The following is a 12,992-nucleotide window of genomic DNA, read 5'->3' as shown; positions in this document are numbered from 1 at the left end:
TGCTCCAACTGGACTGTCCCTGGTATGGACCATAGAGTCTATCACTCCTCTATGAGGTCTGTTCCAGGTGGGACCACACATTCTTTTTTTTTTTTTAATTTACTTTTATGATGTTATGTTAGTCACCACACAAGACCACACATTCTATCACTGCTAACCGTGGGCTGTTCCAGGTGGGGACCAGACATTCTATCTCTGCTCTACATGGGCCGTGCCTGGTGGGGACATAACATTCTATCACTGATCCACATAGGCTGTTCCAGGTGGGGACCACACATCATACCACTGCTCCACGTGTGCTGTCCCTGGTAGGGACCATACAGTCTATCACTGCTCCATGTGGGCTGTTCCAGGTGGGAACATTCATTCTATCACTGCTCCATGTGGGCTGTTCAAGGTGGGACCATACATTCTAACCCTACTCCACGTGGGCTGTCCCAGCTGGGACAATATATTCTACCACTGCTCCAGGTGGGCTGTTCAGTTGGGAACCAGACATTCTATCTCTGCTCTACATGGGACATGCCTGGTAGGGAACATACATTCTATCACTGCTCCACGTGGGCTGTTCCTGGAGGGACCATACATTCTATCAATGCTCACCTGGTCTGCTCCAGGCAGGGACCTTACATGCTGTCATTGATTCTCCTGGACTGTTCCCGGTGGGGATCACCCATTCTATCCTTACTCCACTTGGGCTGTCCCAATGGGACAATATATTCTACCACTGCTCCAGGTGGGCTGTTCAGGTGGGGAGGAGACATTCTCTCTGCTCCACCATAGGGACCACTCATTCTATCACTGCTCTGCATGGAGCGTTCAAGCTCCACGTTGGCTGACCTATTGAGGACCCTACATTCTACCACTCCTCCACGAGTGCTCTTCCAGGTGGGATCACACATTCTATCACTGCTCCACGTGGGCTGCTCCAGGTGGGACCATACCATCTACCACTGCTCCAGGTGGGCTGATCAGGTGGGGACCATACATTCTATCACTGATCTACGTAAGCTGTTCCAGGTGGGGACCACACATTCCATCAGTGCTCCATGTGGGCTGTCCCAATTGGGACAATATATTCTATCACTGCTCCCCGTGGGCTGTGCCAGGTGGGGACCACACATTATGTGACTGCTCTGCGTGAGCTCTCCTAAGTGGGGACCATCGCTTGGAACACCAGTCACAGAGCACAAGTATACCCAAACCTCCCATGTACACGTTCCCATCCAAACTCTCTTGCCTCAGCCACGTGTATGAGAATAGCAGGCGGGAGGAGGGACATGTGAAGGGAGATGTTCAATGAAAGTGTTCCAGAGTCTGTCTGAACTCTATGCTATTCCCATCATCACCCTCGATCAAGGCTAGAGTTTGAACCCAAATTACTGACCTGCCACGTCCAGGTGGAAGGACACCTTCTGGCCCCCGGCCTCACAGCTGTACTCCCCAGCGTCCGCCTGGCCCACCTGCTGCACCACCAGCCGCCTGCTGCAGCCCTTGGCCTCCACGTGCACTTTGGAGCTCACACTCAGCTTCTTCCCATCCTTGTGCCACGTCACCTCTGTCTGGGCCTGGGCCACCTCACAGCTCAGGGTGGCGCTGGCCCCCGCCTTGGCCTGCACCTCCCTGTGTGCTGGCTGCTCCTTGGCAAACACAGCTGCAGGCTCTGGGGACAGAGAGGGATGTACGGTCAGAAGCCCCACTGCGGTGAGGGCCCCCAAGTCCTGGAGCCAGGGCACAGCATGCTCTAGACTCCAGGCAACCCTGGGAATCATTCACGGTCAGGTGCTGCCGGTAGGACCCTCCTCGGGCACAGGGGGACCTGACGCCGTGACCCCTCCTAGGCATGGCGGGGAGCAGCTTCTGAGCACCACGATGGAGAGCCAGGCCAGTGCCTGGGGACAGACAGAGGGAGGCCTGGGGGGCAGTGGCCGAGAGCCTACTAAGGGCTGGGCCTCAGACAAAGCTGGACTCAGAATCTGCCAAGAGGCCCCTAGAGTTTCTAGAAAGAGCCAGGGCCTTAGGCATCAAGATCCCAATCTAAGCTGCTGAGAACGCTTCCAGCACCTTTTGGGTCCTGCCTGCCTCACTTCTTCATCTTCAAAGGAGAAAGGGGGCTGCGAATTTCCCTCTTATCTTTTCTTTTCCACACCCACGTCTTTTCTCATCTAAATGTTAGTTCTGTGGGAAGTTTCTTTTCCCAAATCCAGAAGCGACTGCCCCTCCCGGGCATTCTTGGAAGAAAGGAAGGGCCGGACAGCCTGGCCTCACAGGTCCTTGATGCAGCCGGACCTGCTCCCCACCCACCAAGCCCTGGAGGCTGCAGCTCACCGGAGACACGCAGCTGGAAGTCCACGGAGTCCTCACCCATGCGGCATGAGTAGGTACCCTCATCCTGCCTGGTGACCGAGGCTGCCACCAGCCGGTGCCGCGTGCCCACGTCCTCCTGCGAGAAGCGCTGGCTGGAGCGACTGAGCTCCGTGCCGTCCTTGTACCAGCGCACGCGCACGTGGGCCTCAGAGGTCTCACATTCGAAGTGGGCTGGGCCTCCAGCCACGGCATCCACACAGCCACCAGCTGTGTCCTTGTGCAGAAAGGGAGTGAGCCCTGCAAGGGCACACGGGCGGTCAGGCGAGCAGCAGAGCCCCGGCCACACACACACCCACGCGGAGAGCAGACGGAGACGCCTGGGGCCTGGGGGCCTCACCCAGACCAGGGTCCCCTCCGGAGGCAGGTGTGGGACGGGGCCTGGGGGCCTCACCCAGACCAGGGTCCCCTCCGGAGGCAGGTGTGGGACATGGTGCGTGAGCCTGGGCTCAGGGGGCACCACCTGCTGCGAGGAAGCCCCTCCCCCTACTGAGCAGAGTCTCCCCTCCCCATCCTCGCCCACCCCACCCCCACCTCGCTACAGGGACGGTGAGCAGTGGCTCCCAGCGCCCAGACCCCTGGAGTCCGCCCCGAGCTGGGGAACAGAGGGTGCGGCCGTGACCATGGTGGACGTGGACACACACACAGCGGGATCACCTTGCACCAGGAGCTGGTAGGCGACGCGGCCCCCACGGCTGACACACTCGTAGAGGCCAGCGTCGTCTCGCACCACGTCCCGCACCAGCAGTGCCCACTGCCCGGCCGTCGCCTGCACCTCGTACTTGGGGCCTGGTGGCAGCGCGTGGCCGTCCTTCAGCCATGTCACTGCCGCAGCCTGGTCTGACAGCTCGGCCAGGAGCTGCGCCTCCTCATGCAGCCGGGCCAGCACTTCCCTCACAGCTGCCACTGGACGCTTGGTGGTCAGTCCTGGGGCCGCGCGAGGCCACAGACAGGTGGACAGAAGGTGCGTGGACAGAGAGGGGGAGTGGACAGTGGGGGATGGGACAGAGGGAAGAATGGACAGGGGATGGGCAGAGGGGGAGCGGACAGTGGGGGAGGGAAAAGAAGAGGCATGGACGAGACAAGTGCACAGAAGGTGCGTGGACAGACAGGGGGAGTGGACAGTGGAGGAGGCGAAAGAAGAGGCATGGACAGAGGAGAAGGGGACGGGGGAGGAGACATTGGGGTATGGGCAGAGGACATGGACGGGGGAGGGGACATAGAAGGAGTGAAGAGAGAAGAGTGGACAGAGGTGCACAGAGAGGATGGACAGGGAGGGGAGGGGACAATGGAGAGTGGACAGAGTGGGGAGAGTCAGGTATGCGGGAACAGGGAGAGGCAGGAAAGGAAGAGACAAGATTACAGGGTGACAGAAGGAATCGGCAGGGAGGAAGGGGAGTTTGGGGATGGAGAGGAGCAGGCAGATAGAAGACTGAGGCTCTCTAGCCCCTCCTCCACTCGCACACTGTGGCCGAGGCCACTGCCAGCCCTGGGCAAGCTGCCTCACACCGCCCTCCCCTGCCCAGCCCTGCCTCATCCAGGAGACCACCCAGGAGCCCACCTGCCCCGGGACAAGCAGCAGCTCTAGGAGCCCCCACCCCACCCCTGGGGCAGACGCCTGGGGGCCACAGCTGGGGTCCTCCTACCTCGGACCTCCATGCGGATGCTGCTCTCGATGCCGTTGGCCACGAACTTGAGCTCCGCGCCGTGCAGGCTGGCAGACACGGAGCGGATGGTGAGGGCGTGCCGTGTGCCCTCGTGACGGATCACGTACATGCCGCTGGCCTTCAGGGCCCGCCCGTCCAGGAACCACTCGCCCGCCGAGGCCAGAGTGAGGTCCACGGAGAAGGTCACCTCGCCACCCTCCACGGCCTCCACTGCCTTCAGAGGCGTCCTCAGGGCCAGCTGGGGGGCTGCAGGGTGAGGGCTTCAGAAGGAGCCAGGCTCCACCCTCCTCCCTCCTCCTCCTGAGCCTGGGCCCAAGCGCCCCTTCCCCAGGAAGCCCACGGTGCAGGCACACTTACCCAGGTGGACAGTCCCTGGGAACTCCAGGCAGGGACTGTGGCCAAAGCTGTTCACAGCTGACACCCGGAACTGGAAGTCCCCCTCCTCGGACACGCCTGCCACAGTCAGCTCACGCACATCCACCCACTTGGCCTCGTGGCACGGGCTCCAGGTGTAGGCGCCAAGCCGCTTCTTTTCCACCAGATAACCATCGATGGGGACAGAGCGGTCCCCGTGGGGTGGGGGGGACCAGCCGAGGGTCACGGAGCTCTCTGTCCTGGCCTTTACCTCAGGGGCCTCAGGGGCATGCAGGGGCGGCTTCCTAGGGGCTGGGTAGAGCACAGCCCCAGGACGTCACTGACTGGGAGCTCCCTCCCCAAGCCCTGGGTCCAAGGTCAACCCCCCTCCTGGGGGCGTGCTTTCCCCATCCGCACTGTCCATGGCCCGAGGGATGCTGCAGGCCCGTAACCCCTGGCCCCAGCCTTGTGGCCCCTTCTCTGGTTGCAGTGGAAAGAGTGCTCTGGCTTTGGGGACACGCAGTCCAGGGCCACCACAAGCTGTCCAGGGGGTTTGGCGACAAACCCCTTCTGTGTATCCAGGTCTTGGTCCAGGCAGTGACCAAAGCAGGGTGCGGGGACCCTTCTGAGGGTACTGACCCCAACAAAGGGCTGACCCAGTGGGGGCGGTGGGAGGAACTACTCCCAATCTACAAATGTGATACCAAAGGCCACAGAAAGAGGCCACACTCACGCACAATGTCCCACACCCGTCTCACCCACATGTGTGCCCCTGGAACAATCTGTGCTTTCTACTTCGGTTTGCAGAGTGGGGGTCACCAGAACTCCTACTCTGCAGTCACCTGGGGTGACCACAGTGAAGGAGGGCAGCAAACAAACCAGTGGTCCGAGGAAACTAGAGCTATGACCCATTGGTCCAGCCCCCGAAGCCCTCCCTGCAGCAGACGGGACTGCACAGTGCGGCCCAGTGGACAGAGGAAGGGGAGAGGGCCCTGTCTGTCCAAGGGGCCCCCCCCAGGCCCTTACCAGACACAAAGAACTGCGTGGATGTCCGGCAGTCCCCAGCCGTGAAGGTCACCTCGCCCATGTCCTCCAGGCTGCACTTGGAGATGGTCAACGTGTGGCACGTGCCTTCCGTGGTGATGGCCACGCGGCCCCCAGCCACCACCTCCTCCTGGTTCCTCAGCCAGTGGACGGAGTCCTCCGGCCTGGCCAGCTCCACACAGAACATGGCCGTGTCCCCCACTCGCACCACGGTCTTCCTCGGGAGCTTCCGGATGAGGTTGCCTGCGGTGGACAGGGCCGGGGGACTGGTCAGACGGGGGGCGGGAGGGGGGCCTGCCCACCCGTCCTCCTCCGAGCCCACCTTCCGCCCCTGCCCCGCCCCCCGCCCCTGCTCGCCCCCCCTCCGAGCCCACCTTCCGCCCCCTGCATGGCCCCCACACGGCCCCTGCCCCGCCGCTCCTCCGCGCTCCTCTCCAGCCAGTCCTGCCCCTTCCCTCCCCTTCCCCACCCCAGCCCCGCGCGACCCCCGCCCACCTTGCACCGCGAGCTCCGCCACCGTGCGGCTGCCCTCCGCAGTCTCGCAGATGTAGACGGCGTCGTCGTCGGCCGAGACGTTGCGCACGGTCAGCCGGCGCTCGGTGCCCGCCTCCTCGATGCCGTACTTGGCGCTGGCCCACAGCCGCGTCTCCTCCTTGTACCACGCGGCCTCGGTGGTCGGCAGCTCCACCTCGCACTGGAACGTGGCCGACTCCCTCTCCTGCACCTCCAGGTCCTGCAGCCGCTTCCTGAAGGGCACCGCGGGCTCTGCGGGGAGAGGGCGCGTGAGCGGGGCTGGGGCGGCGGGCCTGAGGCCGGTGGGCCGGGGAGAGGAGCCGGGAGGAGGTGGAGGGGGGTGGGGCGGCGGAGAGTGGGGTCAGGGCAGGAAGTAGGGCAGGTCAAGGGGCTCCTTAGTTGGAGTACGGGGCTGGAGTGGGGGCAGGGGACCAGGGCAGGGGGTGGGTGGGAAGCAGAGGTGCAGCAGGAATGAGTCCAGGGAGGTAGGGGGATGGAAGGGGGGCAGGGGAGAGGGCACAGAACGTAAAGAGCCCCCTCCCCTTAAATAGAAGATGTCTGGAAACGAGGCACGTAAAGCCCCAAAACAGCCCAGTGAGGCTGCTCCCGGGCCGCAAAATCCGCAGGGCTCACGCTCACAGCCACGCCAGCAGTGAGGCAGCGGGACCAGGGCTGGCCGCCGCGCAACCCCCTGAGCGCCGGCCGTCGGCCAAGCCCGGCTGCCCTGCGCACTTTTCCCTGTGCAGCTTCTGCAGGGCGCCCCGAGGAACCGGGCCATTTACCCGCTGGGGCGATGGTACTGTGGCGCGCACAGAAGGTTGGAGCGCCCTGAGACCCTCCAGCGGGACAGAAGTGGAGGTGGGTCTCTGGTCTTAGGAGTCTCGCCAACACAACCTCTTATGTTGCCCACGCTTTCCCCCAGAACCCTGGGGGAGGCCCAGACCCCTACAGGGGTCCTCAACAGGAGCCTCTAAACTGCCCAGAACCGCCTTCCGGCTCAACCTGGAGCGGCCCCAGCCCCGGCCCTACCTTTCTCCCCACTCTGCCAGGGAGACCCCCTTAGCATCCTGTGAGAGAGGTGGAGTGCCAGGGTCACCAGGGCCATCTCCCAGGAGGAGGGGGCGCTGAGGACAGAGCGCTTTGTTATTCACTCATGCGACTCTCACAAACAATGGGACAGGCTGGGGGTCATCCGCTGTCACCCTCATTCTGTGGCTCTGGAAACGCGAGAGCCCGCCAAGACCTCTACCTCCGGATTCCGCGACGGATTCCATTCCAGGTGGAAAGGACTGGGGGGAGGGGCTGGGGAGGCGCTTCTCGGCAGCGACCACGCGCAGAGATCGTGCGCCCAGCACCCCGAGCTCACCTCGCACGACGACCTGCACGGAGCTGTAGGTTTGGCCCACCAGGTTGGATGCCGTGCAGGTGTAGAGGCCCCGGTCTGACTGCTTGCAGAAGAGGATCTTGAGCACGAAGTTCTCCTGAGCGTCCTCGTACACCACGTGTCGCCGGCCCTCGACCACCAGCTGCCCGTCCTTCTTCCATACCGTCTCGGGCTTAGGCTCACCCGTCACGTAGCAGCTGAGGCGCGCGTGCTTGCCTTCAGTCACGGTGCAGGTGCGCGTGCCAGAACCGGGTGGCGAGGCCGGGGCGCCCTCAGCGCGCATCGCCTCGCGCCGCCGCTTTAGGTGCTCCAGAAGCGCGGCTGTGGAGGCCCCGGGAGGGCCGGCAGCGTCTGCATCCGCGTCCACGGTGAGCGCGGCGTCGGCGCTGGCGGCGCCCAGCGCGTTCTCGGCGCGCACCGTGTAGGTGCCACCGTCGCGGGCCTGCGCTGCCTGGATGCGCAGCGCGCTCGCCTCGCCGCTGGCCTCCACGCGCACTCGGGGGGCGTCGGGCGCGCCCAAGCGCCGCCCGTCCTTGGCCCAGCTCACCGCCAGGGGCGGCGAGCCGCGCACGCGGCAGCGGAAGGTGGCCTCCGCGCCCTCGCGCACGCGGATGGACGTGGGCCGCAGAAGGAAATGCGGCGCCTGCTCGGCGCAAGCGGCCTCAGCGTCCACCTGCAGGCCGACAGCCGCGAAGGCCTCACCGATGGCATTGCGCGCGCGGCACACATACTGCCCACTGTCGCCCAGTGCCAGGTCCAGGATGGCGAGACGGTACAGGTCGCCGTCCTGGGCCAGGCGGAAGCGAGCGCCCGCCTCCACGGGCTGCTGGTCCTTCTCCCAGGTCACCTGCGGCGTAGGGTTGCCCACGATCTGGCAGCTCAGCGTGGCGTCCTTGCCCACCGACACCACAAAAGCCTTGGGCCGGGTCAGAAATCGGGGTGCCCCACTGAATGAGTGATCCATGGTGGGGGGTGGGGGCGGTGGGAGGGACCTGCGAGCGAGGTGGGGGAAGGTCATAGTGGGGATGAGACCCAGGTACTGTTCGGGTCCCCCCCTGCGCCCCACCTGGCCAGTTCCTCCTGAAGAACCCAGGCTGACCCAGGATGGACGCGCCCCCCTCCCCCGCCACCGCCTCATCTGCCCCCACCCCCGCAGGTCCAGAAACTCAGATTTGCCACCTTCTGGGCACTTGGAGTCTGGTGCCACCCCCCCCCACAACAGGCTTTTCTAACAGGTGGGTGTATCCCCTTCCTGTACCCCCAGCTCTAGCCCCACACCCCAACTCCAGGGCCAGTTGAGAACCTGTCCCAAAACACCACACAGCAACCTGGCTGGTCCCCCTCTCTGTTCGGCCTCCCTACCTGGGGGCCACGCTGTACCTCTCCACACAGACCTGCCTCTGTATGTGTGTTCCCCGCCCCCCCTCCAGCTGCCTTCGGGTGACCAGTCCCCCTCCCCACACACCGCTGACTCCTGGAGTCTGAAACTCCAATCTGCCCATGTCTCCCCTACTCAAAGAGGTGGCAGCTCTCTGAACCTGGACAGGGCCTGGCCAAGGGAGGTGCCTGCTGCTGGCTCGTCCCTCTCTGAGTGCGGTGCCCCAGAGGTCACCAGTTCTCCGTCCCAGGAGGCTCCCCTTTGAGCCCCTGCCCCTTCCTCCTCCAGGTGACTCAACCTCCGAAGCCACACTTCTGGCTCTGTGCACCTCAGCTCTCCCCGCCCCGGCAGCACACACGACAAAAGTCCTGTGTACTGGGCCTGTCAGCTCCTCTCCAGGGTTCCCACTCGCCTCAACCCTGATGAGCAGGGAGATTGGACACCCTGCTGCCAGGTGGACTCCTTACAAGCCGGCCCCGAGCCCACTGAGCTGCCCATACCCGCTCTCTGGGAGCACCCGCTCCTCCCTGGGGGACGGCACATAGCCCGCTGTGTGCCCAGGGAGGACAGGCGGAGAGTCCCCTGGGAAGAACCAGGGATGTCGGGCTGAGACTGGCCAGGTCGACTGGCCGGGCCTGGTCACTCCACAGACTTTGTGTCTCCACTGGCTGAGAGGACCCTGTGGGGACAGGTCGGCACCCCTCATACTGAAGGCCCCAGGTGACTGGCCTCTGCCTACCCCTTGCAGGCCCTGGCTGGCCTTCAGCACAGGTGGGTAAGGTGAGCATGGGCCTGGCCTACCCCCTCCCTCCGTAAGAATAGCAGACCCCTGGGCTCGGGGCTGGCCCCAAGCGCCTTAACTCCCTCCCCAACCCAGGGCTGGGCTTCCAGCATGGGCTGCCTACTGGGGGACAAGTGGGTGATGTTCTGGGCCCTCGGGCTCCTGTCCTGTGATTCAGGGCCTAATCTCCCTTAATCCCCCTCGAGGAGGTGAGCCCGCACCAGCCTGCTGACTCACTGTGCAGTCAGCACCTCTGTCCCCTGCCCCCCACTGCCTGGCCAAGTTCTGGGGCTGGGAGGCCCCGGGCGGGCGGTCACCCGAGCCCCGCCTCCATGGACGCCCTCCTGGGCCTTGATGTCCCTCTGGGGAAGGGTTACTCTGACTCCAGGTCTCCAGAGGCCCTGAGCTCTGAGCTCCCAGTGCCCCCCTCCTCAATCACAGTTGGTCTGCGGGTACCCCTGAGACAGGACACTGCATCCTCACCCCCACCACTCCAGGTGCACGTATGGGAGCAAGGTGCTCCGAGCTCATGAGCAGGCAGGGGCAGAGGGCCACCTCCATAGCTGGTGGTCTCTGGGGGCCACCAGCTATGGAGGTGAGAGCTCCCATTGCTGCATGTGCTTAGGGGGAACCAGCCCAGGTGGAAAGGGGGCTTAGGGGGATTCCATTCCAGGTGGAAAGGACTGGGGGGAGGGGAAAGAGAGCTCCCATTGCTGCATGTGCTTAGGGGGAACCAGCCCAGGACCTTGGCAGGTGACAGGCTGATCCTGGACTGGGAAGGATGGGCAGAGACCCCAAGATCTTCTCGGACTCCCAGGGATGGTCCTGATGCCTGGCGCCCTGGTGAAGGGCCTGGGCTCCCCACCTCAATGCAGCAGACCCATGAGACCTGGGGGCTCCCACACACTCAACCGCCTCTGGGCAGGCATCCCCACTGGTCCACAGAGCCGTAGTGCCCTAAATGCTGGCCCAAGGACTCCAGAGCCACACTCCTTCAGGCCAAAGGGGGGCACCCTCTGGGGGCCCCCAGAACTCCCACTGGACTTGGACATGCAGCGGTGAGGCAGGAGGCTCAGGAGGGGACACCCGGCCAGGACCTCAGCCCCAGCCTCCCAGGGAAGCCCCTTCCTTCCTCAGAGTGGACTCCTCACTCCGTGGAGGTCCCAACTTGGCAAGAGTCTCCCTCCACAAGGAGACCATGACCTCCCCACCCCCACCTTGGGTCATGCCTCTGGAGCCTCGAAGTCCCTAGGGCTGACCCAAGCCCTGCCCACAGCCTCCATCCTTGGATTTCTAGAGCTTGGCCCATTTGGGGTCCTCCTCATGGGGCCAAGTGGGAAGTGGCTTGCAGCCTGACTGAAGAACCTTGGTCCCCTCCTAGGAGCCCCTGCTGCCCCCCCTCAACCCTTCCAGAAAAGACTTCCACCACAGCTCCTGGAGTCTGCGCCTCCCCCTAGACCCCTGGGCTGGCGGCTTCCCGAACTCCCGGGGAAATTCTTTCCTGGAGTCAGGTGTCAGTGCCCCTCTGGCTGTCCCCTCTGCTGAGCCAACAGGCCCAAAATAGCCCCAGCTGTCAGCGGGCATCCATCTCAGCAGAGATGGGGGCAGGGCTGGCCAGACCCCCAGGCCTCACTTAGAGCAAGAGGCCACGAAGGAGGAGGTGGATGCGCCCCCGGTCCCTGACCTCCCACCCCACTGCTCCCCCGCCGCCCGCATGAGGGCCTAGCTCAGGTCACCATGGTGTCAGGGGCTGGATCCCAGGGCCCCAACGCTTGGAGCTACACAGCCTGGCTGGACACCCCTCCCCAGGCCTTCTGCACCCCAGCCCTGACCTTCAACCGAACAGCCCTGGAGGAGAGGGGCTTGGCCTGGGATGGCCCCCCACCCTGCCCACTCCGCCTGCTCACCTGTCTTTAAGGGAGGCTGGGAGCAGCACCCAGGCGTGGGGCGCAGAAGATGGAGCAGGGGCTGCTGGGTCTCACCTCCCGCCACGGGCCCAGGACCGACACAGCTCCCACCCAGCAGCCCACTCTCTGGTCAGTCCTCAGACTGGTCGGGGACGAAAGGACAGGCCGATGCTGTCAGCTGGAGAAGGCTGGGCCCGCCCCCACAGCCGGCCAACCCAGCCCAGCCCAGCCCAGCTCCAAAATAGCCCGGGTGTCACCGCCTGGGATTTGGTTTCACCCCCAGCCCCAGGGAGGCAAAGGGCAGAGGCTCTGGGTGGTCAGCTGTGGGGGTGGGGGGGCAGCAATGATGTGGGTGGGACCGGGACCCCACCTGGTGGGGAACCCTGCTCAGACTAGCGTCCTAGAGTACAAGACAGGAAGGAGCCCAGGAGACCGAGGACCACCCAGAGGGTCATCCAAGACCACCTCGAAGGGAGCTGGGGCCACCCAGAAAGGGACCCAGAACCAGCCAGAGGAGACCCAGGACTGTCCAGAGGAGAGCCAAAACTTTCCAGAGGGGAGTGGGGGACCTGGGACCACCCAGAAAGGGACCCAACCATGCAGAGGGACAGGGGGACCCGGGGCCAGCCAGAAAGGGACCCAGAACCACCCAGAGGAGACCCAGGACTGCCCAGAGAAGATCCAGAACTGTCCGGAGGGGAGAGGGGGACCTGGGACCTCCCAGAAAGGGATCCAGAACCAGCCAGAGGGTCAGAGGGACCCCTTGCCACCAGAAAGGGATCAGAACCACCCAGAGGGACAGGGGGACCCAGGGCCAGCCAGAAAGGGACCCAGAACCAGCCAGAGGGGACCCAGGACTGCCCAGAGGAGATACAGAACTTTCCAGAGGGGAGTGGGGGACCTGGGACCACTCAGAAAGGGATCCAGGACCACCCAGAGGGTCATCCAAGACCACCTCGAAGAGACCCTTTGCCACCCAGAAAGGGACACAGAACCAGCCAGAGGAGACCCAGGACTGTCCAGAGAAGATCCAGAACTGTCCAGAGGGGAGTGGGGGACCTGGGACCTCCCAGAAAGGGATCCAGAACCACCCAGAGGGACAGAGGGACCCCTTGCCACCCAGAAAGGGAACAGAACCACCCAGAAGGACAGGGAGACCCGGGGCCACCCAGAAAGGGACCAAGAACCAGTCAGAGGGGACCCAGGACTGCCCAGAGGAGATCCAGAACTCTCCAGAGGGGAGAGGGGGACCTGGGATCACCCAGAAAGGGATCCAGAACCACCCAGAGGGACAGGGGGATCCAGGCCACACAGAAAGGGACCCAGAACCAGCCACAGGGGACCCAGGACTGCCCAGAGGAGATCCAGAACTGTCCGGAGGGGAGAGGGGGACCTGGGACCACCCAGAAAGGGATCCAGAACCACCAGAGGAGACCCAGAAAGGGATCCAGAACTGTCCAGAAGGGAGAGGGGGACCTGGGACCACCCAGAGAGGGATCCAGAACCATCCAGAGGGGACCCAGAACTACCCAGAGGAGACCCAAAACCACCCAGAAAGGGATCCAGAACCACCCAGAAGAGACCCAGACTGTCCAGAGGG

At 64.0% G+C, this 12,992-nt stretch overlaps 1 protein-coding gene across 12 annotated transcripts in view; it reads right to left on the bottom strand.

Annotated features, from left to right (window-relative positions):
• Positions 1 to 11,515, bottom strand: part of OBSCN (obscurin, cytoskeletal calmodulin and titin-interacting RhoGEF) — a 131,099-nt gene extending 119,584 nt beyond the window's left edge. For all 12 annotated transcript variants that reach the window (XM_064595676.1, XM_064595678.1, XM_064595677.1 and 9 more), the window contains exons 1-9: positions 11,393 to 11,515; positions 7,309 to 8,318; positions 5,925 to 6,194; positions 5,412 to 5,672; positions 4,389 to 4,697; positions 4,011 to 4,277; positions 3,022 to 3,291; positions 2,329 to 2,604; positions 1,388 to 1,663 (exon numbers count right to left, since the gene is read on the bottom strand). In XM_064595676.1, coding sequence (XP_064451746.1) covers positions 1,388 to 1,663; positions 2,329 to 2,604; positions 3,022 to 3,291; positions 4,011 to 4,277; positions 4,389 to 4,697; positions 5,412 to 5,672; positions 5,925 to 6,194; positions 7,309 to 8,290 — 2,911 coding nt within the window. In that variant the 5' untranslated portion in view covers positions 8,291 to 8,318; positions 11,393 to 11,515. The remainder of the gene's footprint in view (positions 1 to 1,387; positions 1,664 to 2,328; positions 2,605 to 3,021; positions 3,292 to 4,010; positions 4,278 to 4,388; positions 4,698 to 5,411; positions 5,673 to 5,924; positions 6,195 to 7,308; positions 8,319 to 11,392) is intronic.
• Between the last annotated feature and the right edge of the window lie 1,477 nt (positions 11,516 to 12,992).

Source organism: Mirounga angustirostris, unplaced genomic scaffold (assembly GCF_029215605.1).
Source record: "Mirounga angustirostris isolate CCGP_5_RB_7025 unplaced genomic scaffold, mMirAng1.0.hap1 SCAF_7, whole genome shotgun sequence".
NCBI classification, from domain to species: domain Eukaryota; kingdom Metazoa; phylum Chordata; class Mammalia; order Carnivora; family Phocidae; genus Mirounga; species Mirounga angustirostris.
The sequence above is the reverse complement of the archived record's forward strand: the minus strand, read 5'-3'. Positions and strand labels throughout refer to the sequence as shown.